This window comes from Chiloscyllium plagiosum, chromosome 5 (assembly GCF_004010195.1).
Source record: "Chiloscyllium plagiosum isolate BGI_BamShark_2017 chromosome 5, ASM401019v2, whole genome shotgun sequence".
In the NCBI taxonomy this organism is placed as follows: Eukaryota; Metazoa; Chordata; class Chondrichthyes; order Orectolobiformes; family Hemiscylliidae; genus Chiloscyllium; species Chiloscyllium plagiosum.
This window is the reverse complement of record NC_057714.1, coordinates 89,806,033-89,827,884: the sequence shown is the minus strand read 5'-3', so window position 1 is coordinate 89,827,884 and position 21,852 is coordinate 89,806,033. Positions and strand designations below refer to the sequence as shown.

General features: G+C 41.8%; 1 protein-coding gene across 4 annotated transcripts in view; it reads left to right on the top strand.

Moving 5' to 3' along the window:
• nrp1a (neuropilin 1a) overlaps positions 1–21,852 on the top strand; it is a 184,108-nt gene that overhangs the window by 138,526 nt on the left and 23,730 nt on the right. For 3 of the 4 annotated variants that reach the window (XM_043690622.1, XM_043690620.1, XM_043690623.1), the window contains exons 9-12: positions 1,879–2,210; positions 5,975–6,119; positions 10,468–10,560; positions 13,018–13,077. In XM_043690622.1, coding sequence (XP_043546557.1) covers positions 1,879–2,210; positions 5,975–6,119; positions 10,468–10,560; positions 13,018–13,077 — 630 coding nt within the window. The remainder of the gene's footprint in view (positions 1–1,878; positions 2,211–5,974; positions 6,120–10,467; positions 10,561–13,017; positions 13,078–21,852) is intronic. The other variant, XM_043690621.1, reaches the window with a different exon arrangement.

The window sequence follows — 21,852 nt, the reverse complement described above, 5'->3', positions numbered from 1 at the left end:
CAATGGTCGCCCTTTAGTGCAGCCTGTTTGTGACAGACCTCGTTAATTAGCAGAACAGCTCATAATATTATGTGAGTTTCTGATAAAACTCTATGTAATTCTAAAAATACCTACAAAAAGCCTTAGATATAATTGACACATAATGAATTACCATTAATATTACAAAGCTCCATTGTAATCAATCATTTAAACAGCTCCAGATATTAAGGTGTCTCTTAACAATGTTGTCATTGGAATACAAACAGAAAATGCGGAAAATGCTCAGCAAGTCTGACTGCATCTGTGAAGAGAGAAGCAGAGTTATTATTACGAGTCTTTATAAAAACTGAAGGAAGATAATAATGTGACCAGTTTGAATGTGAGAGGCATGGAAATTTAATCAGAGCTAGAAATGTTTAATGGTCAGGTCAACCGTGATCTTATTGAATGGTGAAGGGTCCCACTTGAGGGTCCCAAGTGGCCTACTCTAACTCATCTGATCATATTTTTAATGCTGTTGTGCAGGGCAAGAGAAAGAGAAGGGAAGGCTTGGGACAGGTTAAAGGCTGAGAGATTTTAAATGATATGAATGTGGCGAAACAAATTGCCAAAGGAAGTGGTAATGGTAGTTGCAGAAAAACAAAACATTAGTGTGTGTGAATAATTGAAAACTCTATCTGAAAGCAAAGCATGACAAACAAAATTAAGATCTCCATGTGACGAAATAAATCTTCAATGTGGGGGACAGGATTCACTGACTTAAATTATTGAACTCAATGTTATGTCCAGAAGGCTATGCAAAATGTCTAATTGGAAGATGAGGAGGCATTACTCAAGCTTATATTACGTTTCACTGCAGCAGGCCAAGGGTAGAAAATTGAGAGAGAGAATTTAAATGGCAAGCAACCAGACGCTCCGGTCATGCTCACCGATGGGCTGGACATATTCCGCAAAGGGGTCACAGTCTGCATTTGGTCTCCCTAGTGTAAGCAAGTCCCTCTTGTGATGAGTAAATGCAATAGACTAAGTTGACAGAAATACAAGTAAATGGCAGCTTCACCTGTTTGGGGCCTTGAATGGTAAGGAGTGAGAAGGGTATTATATTTATTGTTATTGGAACCTACTCATTCTCAAAAAGTAACAAAAGAGCACCTTAAGCAGTATGCCAGAATAAATGAGACGTGCTGTGAATTGGTTAATGGATAAACAAGAAGCAGTCACTTAAATCAAATAAATTAGCCATGCAGCAAAATTGAATGAAGGATGAGATGCCTTTAAGAAAATCAAAACAACATATTTGCTGTGACTGTTTCCTACTCACTATTACATTGGAGCAGGCTGAACAGAGGAGATAGGGTGAAGCTGTTTCTGCTTATAAAAGAACCAAAGACAAAAGGGCATAGATTTAAACTGATGTGCAAAGAAAGCAGCGCTGATGTCAAGAAAAATGTTTTCACACAGCGAGTTGTTAATCTATAAAATGCACTGCTGGGATATATGATGGAGGCAGGTTCAATTCAGGCATTCAAGAGGGCATTAGATTTTTTTTGGGTAGTAATGGTGTGCAGGGATATGGGGAAAGACAGGATCTTGGCATTACGTAATAGAGCTGGACTGGATCATGGAGCCAGTGTGGGCATGATAGGCTGAATAGCCTCAATTGGGCATAATATTTGGGCAGTTGTGTGATTCAATGAGATTAATAATTAGCATTCAACAGGTAGGATGTGTCACAGAACTTTCCAACTGCATTGGTCATTCCTCTACTTGTTAATAGGTAAGATTGATATTAATTTTTGTCATAATTTTTCATACTCCACAAGCCTTGTACTTAGGTATATCTTCATAATAAATTGTTACCTTATTCCTCTCTGATGACTGATTAATTTTGTCTTGCAGATTATCCCTGCTCTGGAATGTTAGGAATGGTATCAGGACTCATCTCTGATAGCCAGATTACAGGCTCATCCTCCATGGATCGATATTGGGGTCCTGAACATGCACGGCTTCTCACCAGCAGAGCAGGCTGGGCATTAAAACCGAGCCTTCCTTCATACAATAACGAATGGTTAGAGATAGACCTGGGAGTGGAGAAAGAGGTGCGCAGCTTGATCATTCAGGGAGTCAAGCTGAGGGACAATAAGGTGTTCATGCGGAAGTTCAAGCTCGGCTACAGCACAAATGGATCAGACTGGAAGTTGGTAACAAATCCTGGCAGCTCCAAACCAAAGGCAAGTAGACTGAGATCACAGCTTTAGACATGAATATATCTTTTACAAGCAAGACACTGAGTTCTAGTACATGCTATCATTGCTGCCAGTAAAATAAACATAGAATCCCTATAGTGCAAAAGCAGACCATTTGGTCCATCAAGTCCACACTGTCCCTCCAAAGAATACCCCACCCAATCTCTGTAACCCTGCACTTCCCATTTCTAATCCACCTGGCCTGCTCATCCCATGATATTGTAGGCAATTGTAGCATGGCCAATCCACCTACCCTGCACAGCTTTGGACTGTGTGAGGAAATCCATGCAGACGTGGGGAGAATGTGCAAACTCCACACAGACAGTCACCCAAGAGTGGAATCGAACCCATATCTCTCTGGCACTGTGAGGTAGCAGTGCTAATCACTGAGCCAACATCCATCTCAAGAGCTTTTATACATCTCAAGTGCTTTTACAATAAAGAACGCACATGGAACATAGAACATTACATTAGGCCCTTCAGCCCTCGATGTTGCGCCGACCAGTGAAACCAATCTGAAGCCCATCTAACCTGCACTATTCCATTCTTGTCCATATGCCTATCCAATGACCATTTAAATGCCCTTAAAGTTGGCGAGACTACTACTGTTGCAGGCAGTGCATTCCACGCCCCTACTATTCTCTGAGTGAAGGAACTACCTCTCACATCTGTCCTACATCTATCACTCCTCAATTTAAAGCTATGTTCCCTCATGCTAACCATCGCTATCCGAGGTAAAAGGCTCTCACTGTCCACCCTGTCTAACCCTCTGATAATCTTATATGTCTCAATTAAGTCACCTCTCAACCTTCTCTTTAAAGAAAACAGCCCCAAGTCCCTCAGCCTTTCCTCGTAAGACCTTCCCTCCACAATAGGCAACATCCTAGTAAATCTCCTCTGAACCCTTTCCAAAACTTCCACATCCTTCCTATAATGCGGTGCCCAGAATGGTACGCAAGAATCCAAGTGTGGCCGCACCAGAGCTTTGTACCGCTTTAGCATGATCTCGTGGTTCTGAAACTCAATCCCTCTCCCAATAAAACCTAACACACCGTATGAATTCTTAACTACACTATCAATCTGGTTGGCAAGTTTCAAGGATCTATGTACCTGGACACCAAGATTCTTCTGCACATCTACACTACCAAGAATCTGGCCATTAGCCCAGTACTCTGCATTCCTGTTACTCCTTCCAAGTGAATCATCTCACACCTTTCTGCAATAAACTCCATTTGCCACCTCTCAGCCCAGCTCTGTAACCTACAACATCCAACATATTATTCACTCACTCCTCATCTGGTCTCAGCATCTCTTATCTGCATGAAGTAAAGTAGTAAGAACATAAGAAATAGTAGCAGGGATAAATCATTCATCCCCTTATGTCTGCTTCAACATCCAATAAGAAAATCATCTACTTGCGGCCTTAACTCCACTTCGTGTCTGTCCCATAATACTTGATTCACTTGTCAATCAACAATCAAAGTCAACTTTGAACATTTTCATTGACTCATCCTCCACTATTCCTTGTGATAAAGAATTCCAAAACCTAACAACCTCCTCATCTCAACCTTAAATGGGAGTCCCTTCATTTTAAAAATATGTAAAAATCGCATGTCAAGAGCCTTGTGTCGCATTTGCCACGTTTCCAAAATGATGAACATTTATGCATTAAGAAGAATTACTGTCATTTTACCTTCCCAGTCAGAATATATTAGTCTCTGTCCTGCAACAGGACATGGCTACCACAAAAAAAATCACCATTTTGTTCTTGTGGATTACACTGAAAGTACAAAGTGCTTTGGCAAAACAGAAGACTCCATAACAATTAGAATGTTAGGGTGCAGTAGGACCTGGGTGGATAGGAAAATAGTCCAGTTTCCTTTGTTTGTACGCGAGTGGGCAGTTTTCAATGCCTGTTAGCTTGACTCTTTCACTTGACTGCAATAGTTGTCAAAGGGAATGACAGTAAAATATTCTTCCTCCTCATAGTATTGTTGGTTAGGTAATGCTTGAGAAAACAACAGAAGAGAAAGCAGGACAAAACAAAAAAATGATTGCAGGGCAGACATATAAATTTCAGTCAAAAGTTGCAGTAACCTAATATCATCTGAGAATGTAAAAAAAAAATTAATAAAATTTATACCATATCATAAATACTCAGTGCTGTAGCCTACCAAATTCATTGCAATGTGAAAATATCTCTTGTTTAAATTTTTCTTGCAGTTTATTGAATCATAGAATCCCTACAATGTGAAAACAGGCCATTTGGCCCAACACTGGTCCTCCAAAGAGCATCCCACCCAGACTCCTTCCCCTACCCTATTACTCTACATTTCCCTTGAGTAATGCACCTAGCCTACACATCCCTGAACACTATGGGCAATTTAGCATGGCCAAGTCACCCAACCTGCACATCTTTGGACTGTGGGAGGAAACCAGAGCACCCGAAGGAAATCCACACAAACACAGGGAGAATGTGCAAAACTCCACACAGACAGTCAGCTGAGGCTGGCCCTGTGGGACAGCAGTGCTAGCAACAGAGCCACTCAAGAATAATAGAATCCCTACAGTCTAGAAGCAGGCCATTCAGTCCATCAAGTCCTATCCCTACATTCTCCAGTGGCTAACCCACCTAGCCTGCACACTATGGGCAATTTAGGATAATCAATCATCTTTGTGACTATGGGAGGAACCTGACATAGACACAGGAGAATGTACAAACTCCACATAGAGTGGGGGGAATTGAACTATTGTTGCTAACCACTGAGCCATCACTCCTCCAGGATCATGGAAAGCTTTCTTAAATAGGGTAGAAATTGGTAAATATCAAATAAAAATTGAAAGAACTGCAGATGCTTAAAATCAAAAATAAATATGTGTGTGTGTGTGTGTTTTGTACTGTCTGTTTTAGTGCCAAATTGACAATAGGATAATGTGTGTTCTGCTCTTAAATTACTGACAGTTGATGTCAATCTTTGGTTTGAGTTTTTGAGAGAAATCTTTTGGACCACACTTGTTGATTTACAGTTATTGTTAAGGAATAACACAGGAAAAGCTCACCATTTGATGTGTGGCTTTTCCACTGTGTGTCAGTACTTATTTTTCAATTTACGTTTTTTTTCCTTGTCAAATTGCATAAGACTCACTCAATAATAATTTCAACATCTGTTGTACATAATTCCAGAATTAGATTCAAACTGTCAATTTTTGAAAATTCGGAGCAACATTGTAATCACAGATACTGCTAAGTTATGAAAACGTAATGCGGCATGGTGGCACAGTGGTTAGCACTGCTGCCTCACAGTGCCAGAGACCTGGGTTCAGTTCCCACCTCAGGCGACTGACTGAGTTTGCACGTTCTCCCCTTGTCTGCGTGGGTTTCCTCCGGGTGCTCCGGTTTCCTCCCACAGTCCAAAGATGTGCAGGTCAGGTGAATTGGCCACACTAAATTGCCCGTAGTGTTAGGTAAGGGGTAAATGTAGGGGTATGGGTGGGTTGCGCTTCGGCGGGTCGGTGTGGACTTGTTGGGCCGAAAGGCCTGTTTCCACACTGTAATGTAATCTAATCTAATAATCTAATCTAATAATGCCGATGCAGCTCATTATGGATGTAAATTTGCTCACTGAGCTGGAAGGTTCGCTAGCTGATCATTATATTTTTGTCTGAAAAATGAGCCTATTTTATCTCTGGTGTGTGTTTCTGTTAATGGATTCAGCTAATGTCTGCATATTTCTCTTCATATTGTCTAGACATTTGAAGGAAATACCAACTATGATACGCCAGAAATTCGGAAATTTGAACCATTGTTAACAAGATACATTCGTATCTACCCTGAGCGAGCATCGGCAGCTGGGCTGGGCCTGCGTATGGAGTTGCTGGGTTGTGATATTGAAGGTATCAAGACTTTTAAAAATGCTCCATGACTTGATTGCTTAATGTATCCATCAACAGGAACTGCCCTTGGGGGTGGGCTGGAGGATTGAAACAAGATGAAGTGCTTGAAGTCCCATTCACGGTTAAATCTTCATTTACTTCTTTTGTGTGTCAGTAAGGGCTGGCAATTTGTAATCTACCTTCATCATTCTTCAGTGCAGGTGTTCCATTGGTTGTAACAGTGTTTGCCTGGAGGACATATGGTTCAGTAGATTTATGTTAATGGTTACAATATTGATGTATGAGAGCTCATATAAACTTTACAAACGGGGATATTTGAAAAACAGTGTCTGACACATACGTAATATTTTTGCCTTTTTTACTGCTGCAATCATTTACAAAAATGAAACAAATTTAGAAAAAAAAATCCCTTTTGCACTAGAAGATATAATGTATCAAACATTGATGACAGGATGTTGGTATTTTGACTGTAAAACAAAACATGATTGCCATTTGCTTTGTGTGTGACCCCATACTTATGCAATAAGAACCTACAAAAATGTTAACAAATTTGTATGAAATTCCTATGGATGCAATTTCAACAAAGTGTCAATCTGTTCAAGCTCTTCATGCTAATTGCTTACCTCCCTGGATTGCACGATGCCTTTGGATATAATCATGGATGTTGTGTTTACAAACCCGGCTATTTGACCCTAGGTTTCTGAAGATAACAACAGAAATATTCAAAACATATCAATGTTTATCTTCTGGCTTTTGCTTCCAGTTCCTATTATTGATGAAGAAATATGAAAGGCAAAATTTTATTCATTCACAATGAAACTTTGACGTCACCATTTATTCTCCTGCTAATGATCTTGTCTCCTCATTACACTTTGCCCAACAGGAAGAATAATGTTTTACTATTTGCTAAAACCTTTCCAAATTCTGCAAACCTCTTTAAAAATCTCCTTCCACCTTCTCTGCAATCTTCCCTTAAAGCTATTTTGATCGTGCCAGCCTTGGCTTAGCAATAGCTTTCTCACCTCTGAGTCAGAAGCTGCAGTTTCAAGTCTCAATCCGGAGACACAAACAAACAATATTAGGCTGACACGTCAATGCACTGCAGCACTGAAGGAGTGGAGCACTGTCAGAGGTTCCGTCTTTGGAATGAAATCTTAAGATGAGGCCATGCCTGCCTTTTCAGGTCGGGAGAAATGATTATACCACTCTACTCAAAGAAGAACAGGGAGCTTCTGTCAAAGACTTGGTCAAGATTAATTCCTTAACTGAACATCACTAACTTATCGGGTCATTGGTTTCATCTGTTGGCTGCTGCAGTTTTGATATTTCAAGTGACAGCACTGCAGAAGTATGTATCTGGTTATAAAGAAATGATTTCCTGAAGCCATAAAACACACTACATGTTCTTTCTTGCTTTTACTTCTTAAACTTGATTCTTGTTAATGTTATTATGAATCTTCATTATAGTTTCATGTCTCTAAGTTCCTATTTAAATGGGGAGTTGTGTGCAAAATTGGGCACATTGTATGTCCTTGAACTATACAAGTAAATTGTGCATTTTCTTGCAAATTCATTTTAAGCAAAAACAGGAATGTAAAAACGTACAATCAAAATTCCCAATAGAAAACAGTGAAATGCTAGTGTTACTCAGGATTTGCAACCCACAATTGCCCAAATATTTTCCAGATGTTTAAGGATTAGAATATAGGATACAGATTCATTTCCAGATGTGTTTTTCTGCTGTTCTATTTGAGGGACAGGTTGGAGGGGTAGTGCTGGGATGGGACTGGGAGTCCTCAGGATCTGTAGCAATGTATTTGCCCTGGTGATATTGAGTCACCCAGTGCTGTTATAATGGTTCAGTTTATACTTATTATGATCTTTAAGAACTGCATATCCCAACATTAATCTTATCAGCAACTTCAATCAGGCAGTCATTTAACTTGGAGTCCCTTGAATGCTAAAAGTAATTCTAGAGTAGTAGGAATTGAGCCAAAAAATTCTCAGGTATAGTTATTCTAGTTGTCAGCATTTCATGATTCACTAAAATGCAGTATGATTCTATTAGAAAACAGAACTTGTTCTGAAGAATCTGTACCTGGGTATCCTGTACCTAAAATGGTGCCATAAGAGGCGACTTGCAAACTTTTCACTGTACTCCTGTGAGTACCTGTGACAATAAAGATAATGCAATTCAGTTCAGCAGCTGAGAATTTGACATCTTTTCTCTGGACATTTTGACAGACCAGTGCAGCCACTTTACTAATGGCTCGACACCAACAGTGTAGTTGCTGTATTGTAAACTCCACAGCTTTTTACCAATCAATTCCGCATTTCAAATCTCATCTGCTATCAGAACGCACTGCTACGTGAGGTTTGTCCTTAGTACTACTGCTCACTCTACCGAGCTGTGCATCGCTGGAATAATTGTGTAATTCAAACCACTCGAGGATCCTTTTCTTTGGAGACCTACTCGAGTGAAACAGTGTCAGAGAGTTTAGTTGCAACGTGTTCCGTTGGGGAAAGTAGTGTGACTGTCATCCAGGCACAGTTCGTTGGCCTATTTAATGAGCATATTAACACCGGCAATTATGAAAACATTAAACAGTAAAATAACAGTAGGATACCAGTGCATTTACTCGATCTGTTTACCATATGGTTCATTCCACTAAAATCATATCAATGGTAAAGCATGTTAACATATTACTGATATTTCAGCAGGCAGATATAATTTAACCCTCAACAGTCAAATCTATCTGCTCAACTGCACAATCTATTATACCAATCCATCTGTAAACATTACATATATTCTTCTGTGCTGTTTTCTTGCTTCTAGCCAACAGCACCTCAGTAGATTTATATTCAGGGAAGTAACAAACACCTCAGAAATGACATTCTGAATGGAAAGCAAGTTTATGCACTGAAGACTTGAGGACATTCAGATGACCACCCTCACTGAACCCATGATTGAAAAATATCCCATGGAAGCTGTAGTGACAGCTTTGTGAGTTTATCCAGTGATTTATCTGAACCATGGAGACTTGGTTGGGTCTCAGATATGATCCCTGGTGAGTCAGCTGATCTCAGCCAAATGGGAGTCAGGATCTTCCATTCAAATGAAAGAAATAAGCTGCATTCGTGTAGCACCTTTCACATCCAGCAGCCAGTACATGTTGTCATGTTTTTCACAAAGGAACTCTGGAAGGCAGTTTGCACATAGCAAGCTCCCACTAACACTGTCGTGATGACCACAGGATCACAGAATTGTTACAATGCAGAAAGAGGCCATTCAGCCTAACATGACTGCACTAGCTCTACTACCCAGTGCCAATATCCTGCCCTTTTCCTACATCCCAATTCTATCTAAATAACCATCCAATGCCTCAGTTGAACCTGCTATTATCACATTTCTAGGCAGTGCATTCCATGCTTTAACTACTCACTGAGCAAAAATGTTTTTCTCAAATCACCCTTGCTTTCTTTGCACATCACTTGGTGGATGGATGAATGAATGACAGTGATTTATTGAATTAAAATTAGGTTTATTGTCGCATATATTTTGGGAGATATAGTGAAAAGTGTATCTTTAAATCTATGACCTCTCATTATTGTATCTTTTATAAGCTGTTGACCAGATAATTTGTTTTTTTGATGATATTTTTTGAAGGATAAATATTGTTCAAGACACTTTAGATAACTTTCCTGCTCTTTTTTTGAAATTGTGCCATGAGAGAGGACATTACCAACAGTGCAGCTCTCACTCAGTAGGGTAGCACAATGGAGGGCCAATTCAGATTCTGTGTGAAGGTCTCTGAAGCATGAACCGATAACTCTCTGAGTAAGACACAAGAATGTGTGCACAGAGCTACTGATTACACTTTAGTTTCAATGCCCCTGTATTAGGGTGTGAACCACAGTTAGTGTCCACCAACCCTCACTTGATGTGGACACTTGTAAACCATGGGTAAGGGCAGGATATGCATTGTGATAGTGCCCCATAACTCCCGGTCAAATCCCACCCTGATCACTGAGGGTTCACACAAAAAAATGATAATAAGACACAATTGTAATCCTGTCCTTCAGAAGAGAAGGGAAGAAAATATATTGAAAATGGTCAGTGTTGTCTAGATTTTCGAATCAAACTATTCAGAGATGTCATTACATACCTCTGGAGCAGGTAGGACGTGAACCTGGGCCTCTTGATTCAGAGATAGGGACACTACCACTGCACCACACAAGCCTGTCAGTCTTGTTTGAGTTTACAATATGATGATCTATGCATAATGCCAACTTTTAGACATATAAATAATTATTGCAAATTCTTAACCTTTTTGTCTTCTAATCACAGTCCCAACCTCCCCACCAACGTTGGATTCTGATGAGTGTGACGAAGAGTTTGGGAACTGCCACAGTGGAACAGGTGATGGCTTCGACTTTACAGGTGCTTAACGTTTCTGCACACCGCCACTGTAACCTTTCTCACTCGCTTCCTCTGTGCACTGCTGTTAACGAGCCAGAAACCACAAAAACACATGTGGCTCATCCAACTAATAAACAGCTTATCCTTACAAATCTGTCGCTATCAACACCTTCTATCTACTAATTGGGGCTAATCCTTCAGTGTTCATTATTCCTTTTTAGGAACCACGGCATCACTTTGGAAGAATAAATAAATAAGCAAGCAATAAACTGGCGATGAAGCATTTGGTGCAAGCTTAAGATCAATGTATGGCTTGAATTATTAACACTCAGGGGAAGGATGCACTTCTGAATGAGTCCAAATTCTCATTTGGAGCTTTGTGTTTCAGTTTTCTGTTCTCAACCTACACAGTCAGCCTCCTTGGGAAAACTGTTAACTCTTGGATCTGGCAGGAGTACTGCAAGCGAGGCACATGGGAAATTTGGAAGCCAGTATTCCCCACGCACATTAGAGTGCTTTAACTCCATAGCCTGTCTGTGTGTGTGTGTGTGTGTCTCTGTCTGTGTGTGTGGCATCACTAGGAGGTCCCCAGCCAGATGTCAGCCTGAGTGAGTGACTTGGCTTCCAGTCAGACAGTGAATACTCCTACAACCCACACCCAATCCCACCTGCTTCCCCATGACAAAATTCCCCCTGCCACATCCAAAGCAAATCGCAAGCTTCTTTGAAACCCAAGATTTGTGGAATAATCCCACACTAACTTGCAGTGATCAGTAATAGCATTATCTGCTTGCTCATTGACGGACTGCAGTGCTTCGAAACAGCAACACCTTCTCAAGGCCAGTTAGGGGTATCACAGAATCCCTGCAGTGTGGAAGCTGGCCATTCAGCCCATTGAGTCCACACCAACCCACCAACCATGGCCAACCCATATAACCTACCCTGGGTAATTTAGTGTAGCCAGTCCACCTAACCTGTACATCATTGGACTGTGGGTGGAAACTGGTGCACCTGGGGAAGAAGGTGTAAACTCCACACAGGCAGTCACTCAAGGCTGGAATTGAACCCAGGTCCCTGGCACTGTGAGGCAACAGTGCTAACCACTGAGCCATCGTGCTGCCCCATTGAGTCACCGTGGCAACACGTAGTTGAATTTGGATCAGCCGCAAGGACTATGGAGCTTAACAAACTCCAACAAGATCATTCTTTTTCCATATCCAAACTTGTGCCTCTGCCCTTGATAGGTGTTAACTTAAGACTTCGTCTTATCTATTATGGTTACAGTTGTCTTGGGCTGCACCGTGTTTAAAGAATGCCAACTGCAAGTTGTCTTTGTTTTATTGCTGTCAGGTACGGACAGAAGTTTGAAGAAAAGGTGGGAGTTTGTGAATGATAATCAGTAGTGAGAAGCAGTGATCTGGTTTTGTACTCCTTCAGTCGTGTCGCCAACCCACATAATAGATCCCTTTCTTGTCGATAAGCACCAGCTTTATTAATGAGGTTTTCCTGCTCTTGAATAAAATATTGTGCTCATCTGTGAAATGCAGGTTGACAGTAGCTGAGGTAGACTTATTTTTATTTAGCACTGCAATTTTGAAGGTATAGGGTTGCTGTTGTGATGTTGGTAAGCTGACAGTTTGCAACAGTACTGTGTGGTGTTATTGTGGCAGCTTTACAAAGATATAATCTCAAGTCAGCTGCAGAACAATTCTTTGTTCAATGAATATTCCTTTTATGCAGATTTATTCAAACAAGTTACTATTTTGCATGAAAAGGCACAGCTCTTTAAAAACCTCTTATCGATTCTTTCTAACAGAAGGCATTGTAACAAAGGGGCCATTTTAAATTTCTTCAGTGCGATCACTGATATTTGTAAGAGATAGAAATCTTTAAGAAGCTGCTATTTCAATTCGTGTGTGAGTAACTTGTTGATATGTTTAGCCCTAATAAGAACTATGCAATAATTCTGCACATACGTGTACAGAACATTGGAAATATCTCCCCCCAACTTTGTACTAAAGTAAACAGTAAAACAAAGAAGCAGGAGGCATTTTAAAAATGTTCTCTTTTCTTTGGGCTTCCTATCTAATCCAATGCAAAAAATAATGTGTGTATGAGTTCTAAAAAGTACATCTTGAACTCCCAGAAGAGCACCTCCCACCCATCACCCCGCACTCAATTACTCCCCTCCCTGACCTCTGTTCTCTCAAGTTTGTTTCTGTCTGTGCGACTGGCCTATCAAAGTAAGTGCCTATATTGGATCATAATTGTACATTAAATCGCAGACTGCAGAAACTCAGCATTTAATTCCGCATTGATCTTTTATTTATTCTAACAGGACAATGTTTGTCCTTGTTCTGTGCTGTGGAATGGTATGTTCATTAGATCTAGTTTAGAGATTGCCACACCTGGAGGGTGTGGCACCCCATTAATACTTATACTCACCAGTTGATTTCTGATCTTATTCCTGTTTCACAGGTAGCAACACTGCCCTAGGAACAGAGGAACCAACGTTACCTGAATTACCTGGGTTCCCAGGTAAGAAGCATGTTTGGTCATAGTTAATGTGCAGATGTGGGGAAGCATATTGTTGATGATTTGAAGGACATAACAGCAAACTTGGAAGGACACAGCAGAAACAACAAGCTCCAAAAACGCCCCTTGAGATTAAAGGAAGATTAAGTAGATATTACAAAATTCCACCCAACTGCTTAGAGGTAAAATCCCTAAGTACCTGTTTGAATTTTCTTGGTCATTCTCCCATTCACGGTCACTAACGCATAGACAACAGTTATAAAAGTGTGAACATTCTTGAACTTCAGTAGAGATTACAGCATTGGTGTGGAGAGGAGCCCAGAAAATTTACTCCATGGTGCAAGTGTAGGGTCAGTTCTTTCAGTTAAGGGCACTGGGTGTCAGTACTAAACACCTGAAGGTAGGTATAGTATAGATCAAAAACTGAACAAAGTTCTCCCTTGCTGTGCTTCGATAATGAACTTAATTCCAATCACAGGAAAACAATCCCTGCAGTACTAGATTGGTGATTCAGCTTCATAGATCTATTTATAGTTATCAGAAGGAGCAGAAGACCTAAAGTGCTCTGGTAGTGGAATAAGGAGATTCATGTCACCATGGTAACAGATTCAATTCTTATTGAAGATTCAAACTTAGAAATAAAATATATGACTTTCACTTGTCCTTAGTCAGGCTACTAGGGGGGAAGGTATGGAAAACTAAATCTCTGTTCTTATTGCTTGGAAGCACACCTCCTGTTTGTCAAATAGTAGCATGTCAGGCTCCCTGTGTGCTGCCAATTACTACATTTACATCCAGAGGATATATATGGACTTTAAAACTATGTTGGCTCAACCAAATGTGGCTTACTTCACAAGCGGGGAAAGGCATTAAGTTGAATGTTACAATAATTTCATTTCATGCTGGTCTGGTAGACTTATCTAATACCTACGTGTGTAACCATTTATGAATGTACTCAAAATTAGCCACGGCCAAACAATGCTTTGTTAATTTGCTGTGTATCAAAGTGAGGCTGTTCCCTATGATAAGTCTGGGTTTATTTGTGAACCGAAGTGCTGTGAGAAGGCCTATGAGACACTTTGCTGTGCGCCTGACTAATGATGCTGAGTGTTGCTGAAGTGAGGTAGATGCATAATAGAACAGAGATAAATAAAAAAAAGAAATATCCTGCACTTTGCAAAAAATTAACAAAGCAGCTGTGGACTTAGACTTCAGCAGGTTTTGTGCGAAGAAAAAGGCTCCTAAATGTACTTGTGGGATCACACATTCTTTTATGTGGAGTGTCTTATTATTCCATTAAAATCCACTACCATGTTTTAATTTGTTGCATGTAAACAGGGCATTTTCTGTGCTCCACTGTGCTGCTATGTTGGCTTTGTACTGCACTGCTCATCAACACAAGATCTGTGATCACTGCAAACCCAGAGCTAATTGGATTACAGCCCCTGCCCAGGGAAGTTCCAGTTTTTTTTTGAAAAGCAAGTCTTCCCAGTGGTGGGTGTATTGAATCTGCCAGCGTGCCCGGGGTGGGGCGTGAAATGTGGGGAGATGTTTGCTGTCAGCTTTGTGGCAGGGCCCTGACAATACCATCCCTCCCCAGAACCCCCGGCAGCCACACTTACAGTGCTGTTGCGTCAGCCAAATGGGAGATGTGCAATTAAAGGGGAAAGTTCAAGAAATGCACCATTCTGTCATTACCTTGGCTATTACAGTAACTGTATTTACTCCTCGCTTGCTGCCTGACCTGCTGTGCTTTTCCAGCACCACACTCTTGACTCTAATCTCTAGCATCTGCAGTACTCACTTTCACCTATTACAGTAACTTGCCATTTTGCTCCCTGCTTAATTATATTGAGTGGCATGAAGGTGATTTGTATTTTGCAGTAGAAAGTTAAATTGCATCACTTGGAGTCCAATTCTTTGGGCTGATATAAAAACAATCTCCTACTTATCTCACAATGTCGTCATCGCTTGCCAAAATTTTCTGCAGCAGCATTTTCATGAATTTTTTTTCTGTGCATTCATGATGCAAAGAGAGGCTCAGAGAAAAAGGAGTTGCGGTTTCTGACAGAGAGGTGATTACAGAAACTCTTCTTGTACTAACATTCCTCTCTTCGCTGTGTTACCAAAGACGTTAATCCCAGAGTAGCTTTCCCCAGGATCACTGGTGACAGCAATTGCTGCCAATTCCTCCCTCCCACCCTGCATCCACCTACCCTCAGGCACCTTCCATGATCTTGAGCCTTGGATAGTGGAGGAGGGGGAGAATTAACAACAGGAGCCAAGTCTCCTCTCTCCCCACCCCCAGCTGGTACTGCTGCAGAGCAATGAAGAGACAACTCTTAGTAGCTGGTACCTTAGCTGCTGGGACCCATGATGTCAGGAGAGGCGAGACACTGCCCAGTAATGCAGAGGTCCTTCCCTAAAGGAGGCCACCCTTGGCCCTCCAGCATGTGGGTGGGAGTCCCTTTACCCACATTAAATTCTGCCCATAATGTTCTTTCAACACCATACACTCCCTCAGTCCACCTGTGTTGTACACAGGCAAAGGAAAGGGGTCTTGAATCACATTAATTCTTGTTTGAGGAGGTAGTGGCTCAGTGGTCATGTCACTAGATGCGTAATCACAAAGCCTTAGGCTACTGTTTGAGGAATGTGAGTTTGGATCCCACTATGGCAGATGGTGAAATTTGAATTCAATTTTTCAAAAATCTGGAATGAAGAATTAGCCATTGTCAACCATAACCACCTCCAATTGTCATAAAAACCCACCTGGTTCACTAATGCCGTTCAGGGAAGGAAATCTGCCTTCCTTATCGGGTCTGGCCTACATTTGACTCCAGATCCACAGTGATGTGGCTGATTCTGAACTGCCCATTGGGTAATGAGGGATGCACAAGAAATGCTGGTCCAGCCAGCGATGCCTACATCCTCTGACTGAATTTAAAGAAACGTTACCTGAGAACATATATCCATTGCTGCACGCCCCCCTCCCCTTAGCATTTCCTTAGAAATGTTAAGCTACTACCTCAGATGGGAACTGACAGGATCAAATTTGTCTGTCTGCTTTATAATTCAACCAACTTTATATTGACGCTATTGATTTTCAAAAAAACTCCTAAACTTTTCAGAGTTAATAGTTACTTCCTGCCAAATACATATTAAATGGAAAGTCAGAATGCAATTAGCTTTGACTTAAAAATAAAGAGACTACATTTACTCCAAATTAATCAATACGTTTATCATTCTGACCATTTATTAGTCAACAGCACTAAATTGGTTGAGTATGTCATCCTGACTGAATCCTCCTGATTATAAAGTGCTGGATGTTTTGGTTCCGAAGGATGCTGTGTAAAATATCATCTTTGTCTCTGTGCTTTCTTTCCCCTGGACACAGTAAGGAAAAGCAGAAGTGATATGAGGAGGAGAGGTAATCTGATGTAGTGAGAAAGGTTTCATCCGAAAGAATGTGGCAGCTGATGTTGAATCGAAGTGGGAAACGATGATTAAAGAGTAGGGGGGCGGGGTTTCACCTAAAATGGTGTGTCCTTGATCGAGAGAAAACGGTCCGGGCTGGTCCTGAGGGGACCCATCTGCCTGGTTTCCATGGCATTGGCATACGTCAGACATGGAGAGCAGCCATCAGAATGCCTCAGGACCGGTCACTCATTTCGATGAGGCGGTGGGACAGAAAATGAGCTGCTAAGTTGCCTGTTCTTCTGCCTCCCTATGGTCCTCCTGCGAGGGCCTGGGGACCCACTGTGTCAAACTTCTTCAGCCGTTCCTCCGAACTATCATACCTGGAGATAGAGCTAGATGCAAGGTCAGGAATGCCTCTTCCCATCAGTCAGCAGCGAATCTGTTATCTCCCTCACATTGGCAGGGAATACCACAGGAAGTTTCAGTGCAGCAGGACAAAGGCAGAGAATGAATTTGATTCATCCCCCTGCCCCATTATCCTCTCCTTTACATCTGGATAAAAAAACATAGAAAATAGGAGCAGGAGTAGGCCATTCGACAGTTCAAGCCTGCTCCACTGATCATCCAATTCAATCCCCATTCCCATTTTTTCCCGTACCCCTGGATCCCTTTAGCCCCAACAGCTATATCTAACTCCTTCTTGAAAACTTCAATATGATCTGATCTAGTGGTGCACAATTTATTACTTAAAATAATTCGGACGGCCTCACCTTTCAGAAATACAGGGAATTCAGAGATATAGTCCTTTCTTTTAACAACTTATTGAAAAGCATAGGCAATGACCCATACTCATTCATATCTTCCACACCAGGCTGGCAGGCAGGGACAGCAGTGATATAATCATCCGCTGAGTCTTTCAAACTTGGGAACTGGTCTGATTAAAGAGCAGACTGAACTTAAGTCTTTGTTGTTCATCAACTCGAGAAGCACCTTTAGAAGTTGCTGTTCAGTGAGGGTAAAACAGAATCAGAGATAATTCTTTTCAGTTGTTTGATGACAATGTGTCTTGTGATCCATTTTTATAAATCAGGGAGGATTCCTTACCTTTCCCAAACATCACCTTACATACAGATCCCAAATAACGGATTGCTGAGAGAGCTTTGGGACCTCCATGGAGTTCTGTCACACTATCACGTTCAGTAATGAGCGGCATCAAAATGGAGGATCCGGGTTCTGTACAGTCAACTTTGCTAATCATGGATTAGTACAAAACAGAGGGAAACCATTCAGTCCATCGAGTATGGGCTAACCCCATCAAAGAACACAGAATTATAGGATATCATTACGGGTATTTGGCAAGTACTGAGTAAATCATTTGATCTTGCCTAATTTTTAAAGCTGTGCTGATGGGATGTGCAAATTGCTAGCAGCCAGCATTTGTTACCATCCCTAATGGTCCAGAGGGCAGTTAAGGGTGAACCACATTGCTGTGTGGGTCTGGAGTCACATGTAGACCAGATCAGAGTCGGGAATTGAACCCGGGTCTACAGGCGCTGTGAGGCAGCAGTGCTAACCACTGGGCCACCGTGCCGCCCTTAAGGGTGAACCACATTGCTGTGTGGGTCTGGAGTCACATGTAGACCAGATCAGATAAGGATGGTAGATTTCCTTCCCTAATTGTCAATGGAATAATGATTTAGAATAGAATAGTAATTTATCGTCACTTGTATTTTTACAAAAAATACAGTGAGAAGTGTTTAAGTTACCATACTCCAATACCTATTTTATTAACAGAAATCATAGATTAAAATAAAATTAAGAAAAAGTCCATCTTTGTTCAATTCACGGCTCATGGGTTCACAAGGTAGAGGAAAAGACAGGAACTACCTTCTCCACCGTTGCAGAAAGCCAACATAGAATCTCGGGCTATTCGAATCCCAGGTCAGACCGCCATGTTGACAAAGACATCAAAGGAGCTCCCTCAAGGACCCACCCGATCACCAGAGTCACCATTGAAGCAGACCATTGGGCAGTTGGAATGGCGGCTGGATCCACCAGGACGCCGATGCCAAAGCAGGCGACCACTCTGCAGAATCCACCAGGACGCAGCCGCAATGTCCATGAGGGACGGGTCACATCACCTTCACTGCAGCAGCAGCCTCCCAAAGCATTCTTTCTCCTTTGCACTGTGAAAAGCTGATGAAACTGAGGAGCTGATGAATGGACTGACTCTGTCAGATCTTGCTGTGATGTTTGGTTGGAGCTGACCATCTGGAAATGCTTCCCATTGAGTGTGGGAGTGGACAGACAGTCCCTCCCTCTTGTCCAGCTCACAGTGTTCAGGCAGCAGCATCCACAAGGTGCACGTTCCAATCACAGTCTCGGCTCTGCCTCCTCATTCACTGAGGCCCGCCCCTCATTCAATCTGATTGGTCGAAGGACCAGCTGCACATTGTATCATAGAGTCATAGAGATGTACAGCAGAGAAACAGACCCTTCGGTCCAACTTGTCCAAGCTGACCAGATATCCTAAATTAATCTTGTGCCATTTTCCAGCACTTGGCCCCTATCCCTCTAAAAGCTTCATATTCATATACCCATCCAGATATCTTTTAAATATTGTAATTGTTCTAGCCTTCAGCACTTCCTCTGGAAGCTCATTCTATAACATGCTGTGAGAAACAAAGCTCACATATCAATAAATTTCAGTCCGAGTAAAATTCTGAAGCACCAAATTTTATTGAAACGTTCTTGCAAGACAGGTGTCTAACAATTAGGCACCCCGATCAGAAGGCTACATTGCGATTTATACAGTTCAGTTGAGTCTCTCGGTACTCCCCTTTTACCTCATACGTGATAGTTGTACTGCTCTGTGCAATTGCTAATCTAATCGGTTTACCACATCTGTCTGTGGCCTGTTGTTAGCGTACAACCCCCCTTGATATCTGAGTCTCATTACTTATGCTGACGCAACACTGAGTCTTATCACTTCGCACACTGAGTCTTTATGACTTCTGAGTACGTGACTTTTGCAACTGTCATGTTTCTACCAGTCGACCACCTCCCTTTTTGGTTAGTTATTTCTTGGTATACACCCTCTGTCTTGCGATTTCTGTAGAAGCAAGATGCAGCTACTTGTAGCTGTTTGTGCAAGCATATCTAATTAAACATACACCCCCCGCCTTATGATTCAGCCTAGTAATTTTTGCACAAACAACAACATTTGCAAGCTTCTCTCACAATTCCCCTTTTTTAAAAATAATTGTTGTAGCTGTTTGTGCAAGCATATCTAATTAAACATACACCCCCCGCCTTATGATTCAGCCTAGTAATTTTTGCACAAACAACATTTGCAAGCTTCTCTCACAATTCCCCTTGTTTAAAAATAATTGTTGTTTTCTGCATTTCCCTCATATGTCGCCCCCAAATTTGCAAGCATCATCCCCGAGACTTCGTCCATCTTGGTCTCAAGGTCACTCATCCCCTCATTGTTCAAGAGGTAGAGTTCCTCTGCCTGATTACCTTTTAGGGGCATCTGTTTTGCCAAGGCTGTCTCAATCAGCCGTTGGGTTAGTCCCCGTACACAAGGTATGATTCAACAGCCAATTGCTACCAGTACCCCTGCTACCACTATCAGGGAGGTGAGGATGGAGACTACCACTCCCTTCCATTTCCCAAAACATGATTCCAGCCATCCCGTGAGTGATGTGTCCACCCCTGAATTCTCAGCCAGTTCTTCTGCCAAGGTGGTCAATCCTCGCAAGGCACGAGTGATTGACCCGCCAAGTGCTGTATTATTTGGAACAGAAGTACAACAGTTCCCTCCTAACATCATGCATACACCCCCTTTTTTAGCTAAGGTCAATCTAAGGCCATTTTGTTTTCCCAGCCCATTCTACTGGTTGCGTCAAGCTGTTCTGCTATGCCTCTGACTGCATCCCTAGTGTAATTGATGAATCTTTGCTGATTATAGAAAATATAGTTTATCCAGTCCACATTCTTGTTGACCGTTACCCACCAGAAGAGAGCCGACTCAAAACCTGCTGCAATCTGGTTGCAAGCCTTGTACTCATCCGGCACTCCTCTAGGAACTCCTATAGAGTCTAGATAAATCCTATCATCAAAAGAGGTGTCTAATAATGATCTTTTACTCCGACTCCCTTTTGTCACAATCCTTTCCTTTTCAAATGCCAAGGTGAATGGGATTGCCAATTGTACAATTGCACATATCCCTCTCCAATCTGGAGGTAGGGTGGGTCTCAATATTTTCCCTCCACAGTACCACCACAGATCCGTTCGGGGAACCTGCAGTGCTGAGATCTCAACCAATGCCTCCGCTATTTTCTCAGCCACCTCCCTCAGAACTCTAGGATGTTGCCCATCGGGGCCAGGAGATTTATCAATTTTAAGACCTTTTAGCTTTTCTAGCACTATCTCTTTTGTAATGGCAACCATACTCAACTCAACCCCCTGACTCCCTATAATTGTTGGGATATTACTCATGTCTTCCACTGTGAAGACTGACGCAAAGTACTTATTAAGTTCTCCAGCCATTTCCTTATCTCCCATCACTAGGCTTCCAGCATCAGTTTGAAGTGACCCAATGTCTACTCTTGCCTGTCGTTTGTTTCTTATGTATTGAAAGAAACTTTTACTATCATTTCTAATATTACTGGCTAGCCTACCTTCATATTTGATCCTCTCCTTCCTTATTTCTATCTTTGTTATCCTCTGTTTGTTTTTGTAGCCTTCCCAATCTTCTGATTTCCAGTGCTCTTGGCCACTTTATCGGATCTCTCTTTTTCTTTAATACATTTCCTGACTTCCTTTGTCAGCCATGGCTGTCTAAGCCCTCCCCGGATAATCTTTCTCTTCTTGGGGATGAACCTCTGTACAGTGTCCTCAATTATACCCACAAACTCCTGCCATTTTTGCTCTACTGTCTTCCCTGCTAGGCTCTGCTTCCAGTCTATTTTCGTCAGTTCCTCCCTCATGCCCTCATAATTACCTTTATTTAACTGTAACACCATTACATCCGATTTTGCCTTCTCTCTTTCAAACTGCAGACTGAACTCTACCATATTATGATCGCTGCTTCCTAAGTGTTCCCTTACTTTAAGATTTTTTATAAAGTCTGGTTCATTACATAGCACTAGGTCCAGAATAGCCTGCTCCCTTGTGGGCTCCATGACAAGCTGTTCCAAAAAGCCATCCTGTAAGCATTCCATGAATTCCCTTTCTTTGGATCCACTGGCAACATTACTTACCCAGTCCACCTGCATATTGAAGTCCCCGATGATCACCATGACCTTGCCTTTCCGACATGCCTTCACTATTTCCCGGTACATGTTGCACCCC